The 19,169-nt window shown below is 40.0% G+C and overlaps 1 protein-coding gene across 1 annotated transcript in view; it reads right to left on the bottom strand.

Annotated features, from left to right (window-relative positions):
* Positions 1-14,701, bottom strand: part of OCA2 (OCA2 melanosomal transmembrane protein) — a 200,479-nt gene extending 185,778 nt beyond the window's left edge. The window contains exons 1-2 of the mRNA XM_052664808.1: positions 14,591-14,701; positions 10,990-11,276 (exon numbers count right to left, since the gene is read on the bottom strand). Of these exons, the coding sequence (XP_052520768.1) occupies positions 10,990-11,276; positions 14,591-14,614 (311 nt within the window). The 5' untranslated portion in view covers positions 14,615-14,701. The remainder of the gene's footprint in view (positions 1-10,989; positions 11,277-14,590) is intronic.
* Between the last annotated feature and the right edge of the window lie 4,468 nt (positions 14,702-19,169).

Genomic DNA, 19,169 nt, shown 5'->3' with positions numbered 1-19,169 from the left:
GTCTATCCAGACATGAGGTTACATAAATAAAACGTCACTCTGTGCTCCCAAAGAAGAACAAAAGAGAAAAGAGAGAGCAAATCCATTTTGCTGGATACAGAAATATAATTCTCCAGGAAGATAGTACCTGCAGAAAATGGGAAACCCCATGCTGACACAGCTGCCCATTTCTGTCAGCTTCTTTCTATATTTTCCCTCTCATTAAGGTAGAAGGCTCCAAGCTGCTAAACAGACAGATGAAAAAAACAGCAGATTGTTACAGATGAATTTCACTAAAGAAGAAAGACCAATGTGACTATCTCCAAGAGCAGAATAATTGAGACAAAGAATCTCTGTAACTGGTCCCATCCTGGTAGAGGTGTCATGGAACACAGCAAATTTGAAGTGTAAAAGATAGAATAAAGTTTACTGTGCTTCATTTCTCCAAGAAGGTAATCTGCCTGAATAATTTTTGAAAATCACACAAATGACAGCTTTTCAACAGGAAAAAAAGCAAAGCCTGTCCTTTGCTATACGTTGGACCAGTTACACAGCTGTTTGATTGTAAGTATTAAGAAGGTTTAGTGTTCCCAAGGTAAGGGCATTTCCAAATAATAGAAGACTGAAACATACATCACGTGCATGAATGCTGGATATAGTGTTAACAAAACACTGCTTCCCACAAATATTTTTTTAATAAAACAGTGACAGGCTGTTGCCTGGATAAACAGCCGCTGAACTAACAAAAGTCTTTTTAATAAGGTCTGTACAAGTAGTTTGCAGAAAGAAATTATCAGTACAGTGTGACATAGCAGGAAATGTGAAGGGTACTCCAACATTATGGAAACGTAAAGAAAAAGAAGGGTAAGTATGGGTATGTGCTCTAGGCAGAGGAATAATGAAGAGTTGTGTTTGTTGTTGGTTTTTTTTAATAGAGAGAACTGGAGAGATGCAATAAGATGACCAGCAGCAGTCATAATTCTTTAAAGTTATAACACGTTAAGTAGCTCTTCTGCTTCTCAAGAGCCAACATGGAAGGATGTTTGTTCCTCTATGCAAAAATAACAGCTTTAAAGACCAAATGATGACATTACGCTTAGCTCATGACACTTAAAAGTAGGTTACACTTGGTAAAAAATTTTGTTTTTTAAAGTCTATGAGAAGTAGAAATATACTTTATGTTAAGGTCATACAATGTGAAAGTTAATCAGAAAAGTGTAAGAACTAAAGCTAGAGGAATTAATTGATCTAGAAGCATTATGTAAGAGTAAGCTGGAGAAGGAAAATATCATGACACACGGTAGAGCTAAAAGACTAAACTTGAACTTAAGACAGAAGCGTATAGACATTTTTTCTTTTTTTAAAGACTACTGATTTAGAAAGGCAAGATAGACACCATCAGCATTTCTTCTTCATTGCAATAGGCCTGGTCAGAATCTCAACCCTGTGGTGTTATTGCAATTTATATATTAATTTAACTTTGGTCAACAACCAAACACTGTAACCTCAATAGGACAGTTAAACTAAGGATGTTAACAAGCATCCTTCTTGTTAACAAAGACCAAATGTGATATAGGCAATGACACCAAAACACCTAGTTTCCAAAAACCGTGCAATCTGAGTAGACAGCTGGTGCCTGATTCTATATACAAGTAAAAGGATACTGTTAAATATAAGGAACCTGGTGTCAATACTTTCTGATATCAAGACAGGGATCTCTTGGAAAGAGTCCAGTGTAGGGCCACGAAGATGGTGAAAGGCCTGGAGCATCTCTCCTATGAGGAAAGGCTGAGTGAACTGGGTCTGTTCAGCCTTGAGAAAAGAAAGCTGAGAGGGGACCTGATCCAGGTTTATAAATATCTAGGGTGTGGGGGGCAGAATGGCGAGGCCAGACTGTTTTCAGTGGTGAGTGGAGACAGGACAAGGGGAAACGGCTGGAAACTGCAGCATAGGAAGTTCTGCACAAATGTGCGCAAGAACTTCTTTACAGTGAGGTGACGGAGCACTGGAACAGGCTGCCCAGGGAGGTGGTGGAGTCTCCTTCTCCGGAGATGTTCAAGACCTGCCTGGATGCCGACCTGTGCGACCTGGTGTAGGGAACCTGCTTTGGCAGAGGGGTTGGACTCAATGATCTCTGGAGATCCCTTCAAACCCATACAGTTCTGTGATTCTGTGAAGGCATCTGTATGACTTAAATCTCCCTAGATTCATACAATGCTTGACAAGTATGAAGAGCCAAAATTAACTTTTTTCTATTCTACCTAAAACATTTGCTCAATTGTGTATAACTGAAAAACTGTATGAGCAGTCCTCCTCTAAACTGTACATATATTAGTACATTCATTAATTGCCTGTGATGTGGAGCTCTTGTGTGTTCTGCCTCACAAACATCGTACTTCCAGCAGAAGATAAGTATGACAGGTCCAGTGACATTAATGGAGCTCTTTCAACTTCAGTTGTCACAGCAATAGCTTCAAAATTGTGACTGGCGTCCTACCCATACACGCAAATATTTCTGAAAACCTATCAGTCTTTTCTGCCAAGGATAGTCTGTCTTCTGACAAAAAATAGTCTAGTTGGAATATTTCTGGCCCCGTAATCCTCTTCAGTACTGTTATACAACTATGAACAGATCTGTAATGAGGGTATGTTGGTATTTAGTTTATGGTTAAAATCAATAGCTTTCCACAAGCTGATGATCAAAATTTTTACTCTCTATTCTTTACAGTTTCTGGCTTAGCTCATTTTTGGAGACAATTTATTGCAACACTTCTGCATTGAGAATTTGGTTGTATTGACGTAGACCAAAAAGCAGTGGAGGCCACCCCATACAGTACACAGGGTAACTTGTCAAAGAAGCCACATGCTGCTAGATGTTACAGAATTGCTTATTTACATAATGCTGTAGCACAACCCTGCTGTTTAGATTACACAATTAAAGACACATCAGCCAAACCAGAAATGGGTTGTTTGTTACACTCCTTTCCAGGTTTACCATTCCTTTTATCAGACAGATCCACTAAATTCAGGTTCTTGCTTTTCACAGTAAGAGGGTTACATGATGCACCAGCTGTCAATAAACTCTTAAAGAGGATTGCAGCTCACATGTCATTGACATGGCTGAGGAGGCAGACTTGCTTCTATCACTCCTAGAATGATTAGAGACAAAAGTATATTTCAAGCTTCTTTTACTTCTTTATTTTATAAACAGCAGAGAAAATTAATTGCATAAGCCCACAAGAGTGGGTAGAAAAGTCACTAAAAATATTTTCCTACTCTACTCAAGGAAGCTCTGTATTTATTAAGGATCAGACTTCTTACAATAAGTTCATCAATAACATAGCGCTTTCTCCTCAAAGAGCAAAGGCAGTTCCCTGCCACACAGCAGTTCAATGTGACTGTCAGCATGGCTGTCTGAGTCAAAAGCTTTCATACTCTGTCATTGCCAGAGCTTCACTTCAGGCAAAAGAGCTCTCACAAAAACATTCCTGGATCACTGGCAGATGGACCGTGTTTACTGTCCCTACTGACTCGCATAGAAAAGGGAATAGCTCAGAAGGTGTGAGCAAAACCTACAGCCTTTCACAGCTGCTTCTGAATGATGCCAATTCACAGGCTGTACTGAGTCAGTATCTTCTGCTGCATTTCTGAAAACTGTGAGTTTCTCTAACTGCCAATCTGTTTTCCATTTCACCCTGGCTGAAAGAAATCATAAAAATTGCAAAGAAAAAAAAAAAAAAAAACCAAACTCAAGTGCATTAATTCTTTTTGATAGGACCTGGCTCCAGCTCAGTGTGCTGTCCTTGACTTAGCTCTGACCTGCTGTGGACAGAGCTCTGTGTGGTCTGACTTCTGCTGGTCCATTAGCACAATTATTCCAGTTTGCCCCTTAAGTCCCATTAGTACTTATCAAGCAGAGAATTGCTTGCTTGGTCACTGTCAGTAAGCATTTTGGTGACTCATTTATCAGCTTTTGCTGTATTTCGGAGAGTAAATCACTTGAGCTCCTTATGAATAGCAGTTTTTGAAAAAAACATTTGATTTGCTGGTCTACAGTCTGTGACCCTTTTTTTTTTTTTAAACTCACTGGCTAATTTTTTCCATTTACACTTATCTATTTTGCCATCAGCTACATTCAATTTAGCATGAACTTGAGTTTTTAAATGTATGACCACTGCTACCCTGGAAATTTTTGCCGTGGCTGAGGAATGACTTCCAGTGCTTCTAATGAAAGAGGACAAACCACTCTGATGCTAATTAATTCTAACAGGAGAGGCATTTAAAGTGTTGGGCAAACAGAAGCACATCTCTATTAACAAGCAGAATTGTGTACTAAAACAGTAAGATAGAGAAGAAAAGAGACGAGAGGGGAGAAACAGAAGGTTTATTTTTGTACTTGAGAGTGGGACTGCTTGTGGTCTTTTTTAGAGGGATAAGGGCACTAAGTGGATTTATCTCACTAACATGTCTTATTTTTTGTTGGAAAACAGAGTTGTAAGTACTGACTAGCACAAGGCTTTCAGGGGAAACAAGGAGTGCCATTAACTCTGTTGGAACTGACCTTCATAGTCTTTTGTTAACTGCAGTGCTGGAGGAGTTAGGATGTTTTATCATAACCAGGGAGCAATCACATTAAAGTCTGGCTTACAACCACGGCACTAACTTACTTTTATCTAATTCATTCCACAGATCACCACATACTGATCTCATTCTATTTCATACTGTATTGCACCTTTTCCCAGGGTCTCTTTGTAGCCCTATGCAAGGGCTTGCATTCTTCCTTCTCAATATTTCTACTGCTTCTGCAATTTGTTGATATCTGTCTTAGAGCTCTCTTCCCCCCTCTATGCTCAGCAGCAGCTCTCCAAGAGCCAATCTTGGGCAGAGGCTGTGGCAGTATTTTTTGGCATACGCCCAGTATGAACTAAGACACCCCAGCTCTCACCTGGCTACCCTAACTATTAGAAACAACAGTATCCTGTAAATCCTTCCTCTCTCCCTTGAGACCCATACATTTTCAATAGAATAGCCATTGGAAGAAGGAGCATGAGGAAGACATAAAACAACACTGATTATCAGGAAATTTACTTTGAAACTAAGATATCTGGCTTCCATTTCTTCTTTCAATGGATGTTTCATGATTCAGAGATTCAGAGATGTATTGAAAGAGAAAAAACATAAATAAGAATACCCTGGAGCTTGGTGAACCTTAAGAACTAAGGTGGGTGGGAAATGTACGTCCATCTCCTACACCTTGTGTCAATTACATAAACAGAGCATGTTTAATTAATTAATTAAACAAGCGTGAGTAAAACAGTCACATAGGCATTACTTCTTCCTTGACTGCACTGTGAGGCCAAACTGCCCCTGTCCTGGGCTCTTCCCTCTTCTTATTCTCTGCTAAGATGTTGGATTCTGTCTACCTCAGAATCACTGACGTTCAAGCTCTGCAAGGAGTCTTAGAACAAGTAATCCCAAGTTATTGTTTACCATCAGTCTTCATGACACCCTTTCATAACTGTTTTCACTCTCAGCTTTTTCTAGCTCAGTTCTCCCACTTCAGTGTTTGGGCCAATGGAAGAGTTGCCATGTTTTCATGCATACCATTTACTGAAGAACAGCTGCAACATAGCCTCTGCCTACTCACATGTTCACACAAAGCAGCCATACAGGTGCAGGCTGTAGATTTAGAGTGTTTAGTTTTCCTTTCCCCCTCACTATTAGAAAATACTCATCTGTAAATTTTTTGCTCCTCCACATGGCAGAAAATTGAAGACAAAACTGAATTCTTAGTAATTAAATTCATTTGATCACCTGCTGTTGCAAAGTTCTCTTTTCCACAAATAGCTTAGCATATTAGAGCTACCACTCACACAAACACATGGGCCAGGAACAAAGCATACAGGACAGTTTTTCAAAGAAAGGCTCAAGTGAATGAGTTATTTGCTTCATCTTACTTTGTCAACTCCTCACATTGGCTTTTTAAGCCCCATACAACCCTCCTGCTCAGCTGTGATTGCCTCTATGCAACACGTTTCTTTTCAAAGTCTGGCTCTCTGGTTGGCATCACACTTGAACATTACAATATCAAAAAATAAAAATCATTGCTGACAAAACCCCATTTAAAAAGAGCTTTACATGAGAAGACATCTGTCACAGCCTAAAGAGGATTGAATCTTGTAGGCTACTGGCATTTTTCCTCAATTGGCCTAGGAGAGATGTCTAAGAAGAACCCAAAACAACCATATTATTAATTATTAGAAAGAGAACAGCTGCTTGCAAAATTCAATAGCATTTTTTTGTTTGTTCGTTTGACTTTTACAGTCTCACAGGAATTCAAGTGTAATATTTGTGCATTGGTACTTTGCAAATTTTTCACTTAGTGCTGAGCATTGTTTTTAGCTTGACAGTGGAAATAGTCAATTAATATGCTCTAATTCTTTCAACTGAACACTTCAAAACAAAAATTGATATTGGTGGATTTTTGTTTAAGAAAGCATTCTGTCAGAATAAAAAAACAATTGAGCACCGAGGGTTCTAGTCTGCTAATGATAGAACAGAAATGGTAGTATATTATCAATTTGAGACATTGTAAGTCATTATAATAAGTAAGCACTGAGGTGTTTAACTGTACATGGCAATAGAAAAGTTAAATAACTTTGAACAGACACGTGTATATCATGAGTGAGGTCTCAGTATGCTTCATTAGTAGAGAAAACTAAATGAAAGCTTTCTGCTGAACAAGCATCCTTTGCTCAAGTGGAGCCCAATAGCTCTCTCACGCCACACAGCCACGTTTCTGCTTTCCTTCTACTATCACTCTAGGAGCAGACTTGCAGTCCTTCTCACCACAAACCAATAATTTCCCTACTGATCCCATGAACACAGACTTGGGTCAAAGGAAGAATTTGATTTGGTTATTTTCATTTTTTCTTACAGAAGTGAGGATTATGTAAATGAAACTGAGAGACCAGAGAAATGCTAAAATAAATAGGTTTGCTTGATGAAACACAAATTCAAGCAGATTCAGTAAGTAAATAAGGGATTAATTTTTGTTACTCCGGAGATTAATCTTTTTAACGAGACATAAAAGTTAAAGAAAAAAACTTCCAAGGACTATAACATAAAATGAACAACAAATTCCAGTGCCAAATTCATCTAAACATAACCTCAGAGGAGTAATTCGACGTCTTGGTTTGATCACTTTTCTTTCCCACTGTCTAATTTCTCATTAAAAGTTCACAACAAAATCAATAAAGAACTGCCATATTTTTTTTTTTGTTTGTTTCTTTTTCTCCCTACTTTTAAGAAGCCAGTGTTATTACCTGACTGCCTAAAAGAAGTACAGCCAGAAATTACATCAAAGAGAGAAAGGGACCAGAAGGGCAGCATGAAATGAATGCCACAGGGTATAGTTCCTCAATTATCCACTCTTCCATCACTTTTATATTCCAAAGAAGGCCTTTCTTTTTTCATTAATATAGTTTTAAATAGCATCATAAAGTAATTGGCTACATGGGATTACTATACATCTTATTTCTTTAGAAATATATTTTTCTATAGTGGCCTTTGAGGCCCACTAATTCCTAAGTTGAAAGCAGCTGATATCGCTCTCTTACTGTGGATCATAAAGGAGAATTTCAGATTTGCTTGGCACAAAGCCATGTCATTTGGTTTCCCCCGTGGAATCAGCACTAATGATGTTAAGATCAAGGTAACCAAGGAACCTTCCTTTGTGACCACAACTTGAACATGCGGAGACAAGATGGAAGGAAGTAAGCTGTGCTTTTGAATATGTCAGGGCAGACATAAAGAACATTGTCCATGCTGTCACAGAGCAGTGTGAAATCTTCCTGCAGTGCAAGGGACTCAAGAAGGTCCTGGATCAATGCCTATAGACCGCAAATGCAACTTTCGTTAATAAGATGTTAAAAATAGCCAGATTGATCCTTTTCATAAAGGCTAAGGAGAACGAACAAAGTTCAGAATCAAAAATAAGTCTGCACTGGTGTTTTGTACTATGTTAAAACCTGTATTTCCAGCAGAGCACACTATAGCACATAGTGCAGTTCAGTGTAAACATACACCTCAGCCAGCTGCATTCCCACTGAAAAACTCTGGAGCTCATTTGCATTCCAGTTCAGAAGAAAATGCCTGTATTTCCTGCAGTAAGCAATACTGGAGGAAGTATGGTCTTAACAAGAAGGCTGACTTCTTTCAGCCTGAAGGATGCTCCAGGATCAGCACAGATGGTCCAAAGCTTTTTCACATAGAGCCTGGGCAGCCTAATGCAATGCAGTAAAACCTGAAGGGAACCATTCTTCAATACACGATGGAAACAAGATGGCATTTTGATGGGCAGGCAGCTCATGACCATATGCGAGCTAGCCACAAAATACCCACAGGATTATGCTGCAGACAAATGGAACTGTTCAGACCAGAACAGGGTGACTATCTACTCTGCTCAGAAAGAAAAAAGACCCCAGATAACTCAAGAATTTTCTTAAAGGTAATTTTAGTGACTAAGATAAATCCTGTGTTCTCTTGGATAGATTCTTTAGACAGTCTTGTGTCAGTGTAAATTTGAACAATTTAGAGAGCCTGGCAATCTTATCCTTGAAAGATAATTCAGCAATTTAAGTTAAGTAGATGCATTAAAACAAACCAAACAGGCATGCCAATTTAGTCAACCCTTTTAAAGAAAAAAAGGATTAGGTCTCCTCTTTTTTTAATAGTAGTCTTCCAAGTCAAAGAACAGTTTACATTAAAAGTTAATTATTATTCTGCTGAAACTAATCAAACAACTCGGGAACTTGCAAAGGTTTATTCATGTTTTTATCTGCATTCTGTTGAGTGGTCCCAATGATTTAAGGGTAATTACTCATATTAGAGGAGTCATACAGATCACATTCATGTTTTAATTGCACCTAGTGTACATTTGCTAAAATACACACTGACAGATAAGATTCATCTCCACATGAAAAAAAAAAAATCAATTATGTTGCAGAAGCAAGAGAGGTAAAAATCAAACAAGAAGGAACTTTAGGAGATGCTTTCCCAATCTCTAATTTATTACTATAAAAAAAGATACATGTATTTGCCCATAAGACAGCATGGAAATGGCTTTTTAATCGTACTCTACCCCTAAATCACATAAGTTTACTCAATAGGAAAACAGTGTTATCAAAAGATCTGGAGCTACTGCCTGCCCTTGCAGGAAGGTGGGCTCCCCCATAGTTTAGAAAGTATTTTTCATCTCTAGCACCGGTGATCATGATTTCCAAACATGGTTCATAGTAAGTTACATGCAGGCAGTACAAAAATTCCTGTAAACAACAGGAAGAAATACAGTCAGCAGACTGACAGCTAATCTATAAGAATATGACAGTATTTTCAATTCCTGTATCAGGACAGTTAACAGGACAGTACACAGCACTTGTAAACACATCAGTAATTAGACATATATGAGAATTCACAAATGAAAATCCTTGTTTACAGATGCATTTTTCCTGCCTTCCTCCTGACACTGCATCCAACTTGTACTTATAATACTCTTTTAAAACCAGATGACATTAGCTCAACACTACCACACACTGAACTAAGGAACTTTTACAAGATTTTAATCTGTCCATAAAAGTCTTAGTCAACACAACAAATCCTCAAATACCCCAAAAATCATTTCTAAAGGATTTATGGGGCTTTTGTGGTCAAGCTGTCAATTTGATTATTTTTTAATATTTCAAAAGCACAGCCATAACGATTTCCAATTCTCATTCTGAAGTAAATACCTTCACATGCTCATAAAACCTTGACTTTGTTTGATGTAGACTTACAGAGTACATGTATACTTCTGGGAAGCAAGGTGAGCAGCAAAGCTCATCTAGCTAACCTGATTCTGCTTTGTCCAGATCAGAGAACTTACAAAATGCCCCAAACCTCCTTTTCTCCCAGTACAAGTAGATTTCCTTCTAAATTACATGTAATGGTACAGGACACACCTTTGCCCCTTTCCAGCAGTGCAGGGATGTGACCAGCATGCCCAGAGCTATGAAAAGCCCCCGAGACTGCAATTCCTAACTTACACAGAAGCAGCAGAGAACCATGTGAAGAGGAATGAAATGCTACTTTTTGGTTGAAAAGCCTATTTAACTAACTTCACCAGGACTCTAGTTACACTTCTGATCTGCAATATGTTTCTGTTTAATTTTAATTAATTGATTTTTTAAAATCTTATTCGAACATTAACCTGCTTTGAAATCTACCGTGTTTTTCCTGACCTACAACAGGAGTCTCCAGCATCAGGATCTGGAAATTGTGCTGATACTCTACTTAACCACTGCAGTTTAAGCCATCTTGCTCAAAACTTAAGCCTCCAAGCAGACTGTGTTCTTCAGGAGCTCAGATAGATACATCTCTCTCACATTATATATATATATATACTTTATATATTTCTGAATACCTATAAGTAGTACTGTTAATCTTTTTCACCAGGAAAGACTGGACAACCATTCCCCATAGCTACAATCTTCCTGATTCATGAAAGGATACACAAGGAGTGAATTCCTTTTACTCTCAATATGTGATGTGGCAACATCACACCTATTATCAGTTATCAGTGCCATTTTTGTATTTTCTGTCTTAGCCATAGTGATTCACTTTGTGGTCTTATGATGCAGTTTGGAAGTTCACATGCAGCTTTCCTAAAGGGACAGGGGGTGTCACATGAAAACATTCTTATTTCTGTGTGGTTTGTGACACCAATTAGAGAAGAAATGGGATCTTGAAAAAACAAAATTGGTCCATGGCTGCTATTAAAACTGAGATTAGTTTGGAAATCTAATGATCTACCACTGTCCTTAGGCAATTAAAACTGCCTTGATGTCCCCATTAAGCTTCCCGTTCTCTTTAGGGGAGAAACAACAATTGCTTATTGAAAATACATATCTTCTCTGCAAGAAAGTAAAAATAAATCTGAACTGGCAGAAAAACTGTGTTTGTCCTTATTCTTACCTTCCCTGCATGGGGACTTGAGTGAAATCCTTCCCCAGAGCAACGCAGCCATCCTCTTCAATTGCTGCTTTTTCACAGGGGGTGTGTGGCTCTCCAAGACTCGTTACCATGCCATGATACTCTTTTAAGAGCCACAGCTCATTGCAACTTCTGGTCCCCGGTTTGGTTGCCACTCTTGCAGATAAACTGGTTTGATGTGAAGGGGTCCGATTCAGCTCCATTTCTTGTCTAGAAACCATACTGTCATCCTTGTTATCCAAGTACATCTGTTCCTGGGGGCAGTTCTCCTAAAGAAAGCAAAAACAAATACATTAGGACTAAACTGAATTGACTCAATATTTACTCCAATATAAGCATGTTAAAAATGCCAAGCAGTAGATTTTTTTTTTCTTTCACCTTTAGCCATTTCCCTTGTAGATTTATTTCAACCAGGAATAATTCCAACATTTTAAACCTCTTTGCAACTTCAAAATTAGCCATTATAGAGAGCATAGACACATGTAAAGAGACCTTTTCCATGTCTGTCATAATTTTCTCCCACAAATTCACCCAGAACTTGCACTCTCCTGTCCCACACAATGAGCCAGAATCACCTCCGGATCAATGAGGACAGGCATGGAGTCTATACTTAACAAGAAACAAACAGCCACAGCACTATCAGCGAGCTTTGTACTAATAAAGTAAAAACTAAAACACCAATCCTTTTACATCTGTGTAAATGGAAATCCAGCTAATGCCAGGAAGAATTATCTCTGATTTACAGACCTCTTAGCACTAGGAAAGTGGGAACCAAATTTTGGCCAATCTGTTAAGACCCAAGCTCTTGCTGGATGCAGCCAAGTTACTGGCCTGCTGTCTGCCACCTGACACCCAGAAACAGGCCTGGGACCTATTCAGAGGCCCCAGGCTCAGAAAATCTCCCATTGCATAACATCTTCTGGGGTTGTCATAACAGCGTTTCACTAACTCAACCAGCTCCTCCCCTGCCCACAGCAGTGATCCTGCACTGTCTTCCCAGCCTACAGAAAGCCACTGCTGCTCTGAAGTGGTACCACAGCCAGCAGCTTCTTGTTAAGCAGATAGGATACTTGAGGTTTACGAAGACAGCATTCCATTTTACCAGCTGCCAATGGCACTTAGGAAATGTGAATACAACCTTGATGAAAATTAGGTTCTATTATATGATTATTAAAAATGATTATAATAAAACTTTGTGCATAACAGTCGAAAAGCTTTTATACTCTAATCATTACAATTCAGTGTGAAAAGTTACAAAAAAAAGCACTTCAGAATATCACAAAGTGCCCAAATCAGACACAGAGACCACATTAGAGAGCAGCCCTTCTTGAACACACGCTGAGGGCTGTAATTATGGGCCTGTTCGACTGCGAAGTGACAAAGTCACCACTGAGGACAGCAACAGCCCGGTACACAGGTCTGTCAGCTTCATGCATCCCCACAGGAAGGAAGCACAGCCATTCTGGAGCCTGTCCCCGCTCCTTCCTCTGGAGACCTCAGCAAAGGACGGGAAGATAGAAGCACTGGGCCATGGGGCAGAAACAACACCATTCCAGGGAACAGGCTCAGCAGGAGAAATCACTGGATATGGAAATAACAAAAAGATAATCCTGGATTTGTGCAGCTTTGGGCTCTCCTGGTCACAGAGGCTCCTGAAAGGAAAGGCCAAAGTACATACCACTGGAAACATAGATCTCAGCTACAAGCAAAGGCAGGCTTGCAAACCAAATCTTAATAAGAATCTCCCCAGGTGGCATTTCTTTCTCTAGCACTGCATTTCTTTGTTTTTCTACTGCCAGCATCCTTAGCTTTCACATAATAATCTTCTGCATCTGTCCTGATAGGTAGTTTGACTAATTTGCCTCTTCCCTTCATTAGCATCAACACAAATAAGCCTTTGATTGTACTTGGTTTTCCTCTAGTTGTTGTTACATCCGTCACTCAGTATAAAGAGCACAAGTATGGCTGGTGTAGTACCAGATGCACCACCACTGAGCTGATCTGGGGCATCTCCACAGTCTGGAAAACACTGAGTTTTGGTGATCCAAGACATAGTCTTGAGTGAGAGGCTTGAAGAGCTACACTTTTTTGCATTGTACCTTGAGACCAATGGCTGGCAGTACCGGGAGAACCAACTCACAGCTTGTAGAGGCCAACACCAGCCACCAACATCCTTATACCACCTCTGGTAGCCTGTGGCTCTACCAGTTGCAGCCCACGCTAAAATCCCAACCTGCCTTTCACTCTAACAGATAACTTTTAGATAACTTTGGAATGCAAGTACTTCCAACCGCAAATGGAAAAGACAATTTCTCATCTTCATTCTTACTTAATGGAATTATGTACTGGTTTTATCAAGACACTCTGTAAGTGTCTGCTAAGATATCTGCTCCCTCGTTACATTTTTTCATAACATTTGGTTTGTCTGAACACCTGCTGTGAAAATACACAGGCTTTAAAGTGATGTCAGGCTGTGGAAACATGAGCTTCAGCTGTACTAGCTTTTTTAAGATGAGAACATGAACACAAACTCTAAAATCGATCATGTCTCACCCTAAAAGTGTGAAATACATATATCCTGAGGTGAGTAAGGACTAAATCAGTTAGGCTCTTATAAGTACAGAACCTTAACATGAAAGACATTTATTTTAAGAATTAACATCAGTGAAAAATGAAAGGACAAGAAGCTTGAAAGAAAATCTGATGCCTGAATACAAAATCATAAACTACAGTACTGCACATTCAAAAAAGCTTTGCAAAAAACAAAATAATACAGCATCATTTTGCCACTAGAGACAGGTTTGATTGTGATTACCTACGTAGCTAAACATTGCTAAGGCAACTATCACCATGGTATCTAAGCTTCTGAGACACCAGTGCATTTACCATTCAAGAAATTCTCAAATGATTACATTTCCCTGTAGTTACAGAACTTTTCTCCTTTTTTTTTCTTCATTTTTCTTATTTACAGTGTCACCATCAGCAAGGAGACATAGGTGAGATGTTATCGTGAGAAGGTGAGGAGATATTTTGACCAAGGAAAGTTCATTTTGTGTTCATCTGTCTGGAGCCATGTACTACCAAAGGCTTTATAGCCACAGCTAGAAACTGTTATCTAGGGTTTGACTGTGAAAGGGTTAATACAATATTTAAGCAATATTTGTTATCCCTTTTCATCCCTTTCATCCCAGTCCAAGCAGTTGAACATCTGTTTTTAGAATACTGGCAAATAATTTGCTTTTTCTTTAAGTTTTCAGTTGCTAATAAGATGAACAGGTTATCTAAAATGTTTTATATAAGAGACTTTGTGTAACCTGCTTTTAGTTGCAAAACAAAATGCTAGTGGCAAATGATGTAGCTAGTAATATACCATCATTTAAACCACTATATTCCTGAGAATCAATAATCACAGCATAGCATCTCTGAAAACAAAAATGAAGTAGAATTTAATCTTAGAGCCCATGAGGCTACAAAATATGACATCATGAGATAATATAAGCAGTATATTTTCTGTCTTGCATATCTCATCATGTTTCAAGGCCTTTCTCCCACTAAGACTAGAAAATACATTAAAAAATATTACCTTTACATTTAGCCACCTCTGCATTACCAAACAAAAACCCAAGTGTAAGAAAATAACTAGTGGGAGAAGAACTGTGTGATGCTGCTAACATGGTATACCCCTAGCCTTTTTTTTTTAACAGCATTTACATTCATGTCTGCTGGGAAGCATTTCACCCAAGAGTAATTAAAGCCAAATCTTGTCCACCTGAGAAGGCTCTCTGCATCATCTGAGTCTAAATAAACTTCTATCCTACTGACTCCTCTTTCAGCCTGCCCCTGTATAAGGAGCACTGCAGAGGCCAAAGGGACTGCTGAGAGGAAGCTCATGCACTGCTTACACTGAGAGTTCATACAGGCAGATGCACCACCAAGGCACATTTCTGTGTATTTCCCTCCGGGTATACATTTCGTGACAGCTTCCCCACAAGTCAGACAAGTGATACTGTATTGGCTGCCTGAGGTAAACACACCTAAAAATTGTCTCAGCAGCAAGGAGGAGAAGAGCTGCTCTTAGCCTGTGTCCACAGAAACAGATCGGAACGTCAGCATTAAACCTCAGAAATCTTCCTGTAGCAGGTTGATCCCTGCAGATCTATTGCCATGCATATCCCTGGCCAAGAACTTGGGAAAACTCCTCCCTAGAGCTGCAGCCTATAAAACAGACACCGCACACACGAACTCCCACATAAGGACTGCCGAAACATGTTTATTTATATTTATTTAAATTGAGGAAAGGTGCTGGTGTGTCTAACGCTGCAATTTGCAAGCAAGAATTCTCAGTGTTTCTAAATTGGTAGGTTTTCTCTTATAAATAGAAAATGTTTCTAACTGTAGGAAGTAAGATACTGGTTTGGGCATACAGGGTGTAACAACTTACTTTGACATCCATTATTTGACAATATATTCCAGTGATGTTTTCTCTAAAAACCCTGCCTCTCCTACACATGGGATCCTTGTTATCCCATAAAGTAGTGCTATGGGCTGCACAGAATAATGCTGCATGGAGCATCCTCCTTTACACAACCAAGTGGGAAGATTAGAGTGCAGGGCAGGCCACGACAGAATGTGGTTTCTTTCCTTTCCATGTTTTTGGGCTCTTCTTTTTTTTTCTGACCATCAGTAGCAGGAGGGGAATTGTGTGGTTAAACTGTTATCAGCATGACCTCTTAGAGCCAGCATTATGCTCCAGCTGCAAAAACAAGACTGCCTGAGACTTGTATCTAAGACATCTAAGTAAGCTTCCCTATTTGCATTCACCATGAATTCTTGGCCCAAGGTATGGGCTTGGGCTATTTTAGCAAGTGGAAGTGGGATGATGTGCTGTAAGAAGCTCTCTCTCCAATAGGGCCTGACCAAGAAGAAATTGTTTCAAATTATTATCAGGTGAGCTGTTCCAGCTGGTTGCTTCCAGACAGGACAAATCACTACAGCCCAGCTACCTTATATTCTCTCCCATCAGCTTGTAAAGTGTTTAAAATATCACTGTTACACACTAGCAGAATTTCACAGTTTACAGTAAGTTGCTGCATACCCTTAGTCAGGAGGAGCATGTCTGCCTGAGAGTGCTGTACTTTCCTGACTCAAGCACTGAACGGCCAGATCTGCTGGAGCTGAGGCAGCACAGAGTCATTTGCTGTGGCCTTGCATTTTATATTGGCAATCAGGAATGGACACACAGGTTTCCAGGAAGGGAAGAAGGGCTCCAGCCATGATAACTCACAGGAACTCATCAGAAACCATTACATTTCACTGCTGCAATACAGAGGGGCTGCTGCAAAGAGGCAACTGCCCATCTGGTGGCTAAGCTGGTGGGAAGCAGCCCTTGGTAGATTATGGCTCTTAATGACTTCCCAGCTCAGCAAGAGCTCTGACAAATTGCTTCTCAGACCTCACAGAATGAGGGCAGCAGTGAGTGAAGCTATGTGGGTTCTGGGTGTGGCTGCTGACAGGGTTTGGTGCTGACCAGAGCTGGTCATGATGATGGTCATGGTGGGGAGAGCTGGCTACTGGGGAAGCTTATTGTACAGAGCTGATTCAACTAGCTCAATGGGGAAACCATCTGCAAGCTGTGAGACGAAGACTCTGTAAAGAAACCACTTGCAGGCCACCAGGCAAAAGGAAAAAAAGATTTGTTCTAGTCTTCTTTTTAAAGTAAGTCCCACAGACAGTGCAACTCCGGGCAGCAAAAGCAAGCAGCCCAGGTCGGAGCTCCTTTGAGGAAGGAAAATGTCCAATTGCATCTCAAGAAAGTGCTAAGCTCTCGGGCCGGTGAAGAAAAGGAACTGAGGAGGAAAAGCACGGCACGTACACGGGCAGACGCTGACCCCTGCTGGCAGCCTCACCGCCTGCCAGAAACGGGATTTCCCCCGAATGAAAAAAGAGCAGACGTTTTAAAATCCCTAGCCACACGAGGATAGTTGCTGCTGTAGGATTCATCTGGATAAAACAGCTATAAATAGCTAGGAGGCAGAGTTTCTGCATAGGCAGAAATGGTCTCATAGAGCTTTTGTACACAGATGAGGAAGGAAGTGTTTTGTATCTATCTTGAGGTCATCAATAGCAGTGGGCAGTTGGATTAAGAACTGGGGAAAAGAAGAAAAGAAAAAAAAAAAACACAGTTTATGGCTTTTCATTCCTCATTCATTCATCAAGCTGATGATGCCATTGACAAAGAGATTCCCATAATTGTCCAGATGGTAACTGAGCACCCTGTTTGAGAGTTTCAGTTCCCCGTGTAAGTTCCACTCCATGAGAAAAGATATTCCTCAAAATTAGTTGTTGTGTTTTGGGTTTGGGAGCTTTGTTTCTGTTTTTGTTTTGTTTTGTTTTGTTTTTAAGAAAAAAAAAAGATCCCTGAACATCTTTATGACAATGCTCTGCTCTTGCTCACTGCTTAGTCTAAGAAGTGAGTCCGGGGAGGGTTTTTGCAAGAGCCCTTGCTGAAGGAATAATTTAAGTGAAGAGCTATCAGTTTGGTCTTTAAGAACAGGGAGTACTGCAGGCAGAATGACAATAGAACAGGACAGCTGCTGAAAGGAAGGAAGGAAGGAAGGAAGGAAGGAAGGAAGGAAGGAAGGAAGGAAGGAAGGAAGGAAGGAAGGAAGGAAGGAAGGAAGGAAGGAAGGAAGGAAGGAAGGAAGGAAGGAAGGAAGGAAGGAAGGAAGGAAGGAAGGAAGGAAGGAAGGAAGGAAGGAAGGAAGGAAGGAAGGAAGGAAGGAAGGAAGGAAGGAAGGAAGGAAATCCCAGCTAAAACAGTAATTTCCTTTTTTCTTTCCTATTTCATCTGCCTAAGTGATTGATTTAAAGCGTGTTCGAGTCAGTAGGCAGACTTTTAAAGCGTCTTATAAGATCATAGAGTTATAGAATAACTAAGGCTAGAGAAGACCATTGAGATCATCTAGTCCAACTTCAATCCATCCTCACAATGCCCACTTACCACATCCCTCAGTGGCACATCCACACAGTTCTTGAAATCCTCCAGGGATGGTGACTCTACCACCTCCCTGTGCAGCCTGCACCACTGCATCACCAGTCTTTCTGAAAAGAGCTATAGAGAACTAAGCAACAGTACTTTGTAAGGTGAAGTCCCCAGTTTATGCCCTAGATCCTCACACAGCCCAGGGAGTGAGAGAGGAACAGACCACCATTTGAGACTCAGCACTTGAAGCAGGATAAGTGCATTGTGCTCCAGAAATGTCTGCACCTCCTGCTGACTGCCAAGGGATGTGGGAGTAAAGGAGTTGCACACTAGAAAGATATCTCAGTTTAAATGAGATGATTCTCATCAAGTATCACAAGATTTGTGTCATGGAATGCAGTCATTGGAAACAAGAAGCCTGTACCATGAAGAACTTTGTACAGTTACTAAGACCAATATGGACTCTCAGCCGTTTGAAGATTTAATGCTGTCACATCTCTGAAACAGCACAGTTATTAAAGTGTTTGATGTTTATCTGAGCAAGTGAAAGGAAAAGAAAAATGAGTGTCAGTGTTAATACAAGCCACTGGACAACTTGATCAATTCAAGCACAATATTTTTGTGCAGTACAAGGGCTGTGAGGCACCCTCACTGGAGCCAACAAAGCAGCAACATCACTGCCATGTAAGCTTATGTGTCTGAAAACTCAAAGTACTATGTTAAAAGGAGGCTGTATCAGAAGGAAAATGATATAATATTCAGATTTTTTTTTATTTAGGGCTTGGTCTTCTGGAGAGGACAAGACATCCTAGAAGAGACTTGCAAAATGTAACTGAAAATCATTCAGCATATGCTCTTTGCTTTGATCAAGAGACACTGAGAAACTAAGCAGGTTTGAAAGGAAAAGCAGTGTCTTTGCTATCACGATTCAAATGCAAACCCAGAGAGGGATTTCTTCCCTCCTTGAGCTCTGCAACCTTTTTTTATGCCATCAAGGTAGTGTTTCTGTGTTCTCTCAAAAGTGATATCAGTAGCAAATACCATGTCTCCAGAAAGCTAAATAGCCTACTGGGATGCCGAAGGGCTTTCATGGCACTTCTGTGTAAGAAGGTGAAATGATTGACACTGATGAGGAAAACTCCAGCACTACAGCCTCGCTAGAGGGCTTTTAAGAGTGTAG

Source organism: Tympanuchus pallidicinctus, unplaced genomic scaffold (genome assembly GCF_026119805.1).
Source record: "Tympanuchus pallidicinctus isolate F22 unplaced genomic scaffold, pur_lepc_1.0 scaffold6, whole genome shotgun sequence".
Taxonomy (NCBI): Eukaryota; Metazoa; Chordata; class Aves; order Galliformes; family Phasianidae; genus Tympanuchus; species Tympanuchus pallidicinctus.
The sequence above is the reverse complement of the archived record's forward strand: the minus strand, read 5'-3'. Positions and strand labels throughout refer to the sequence as shown.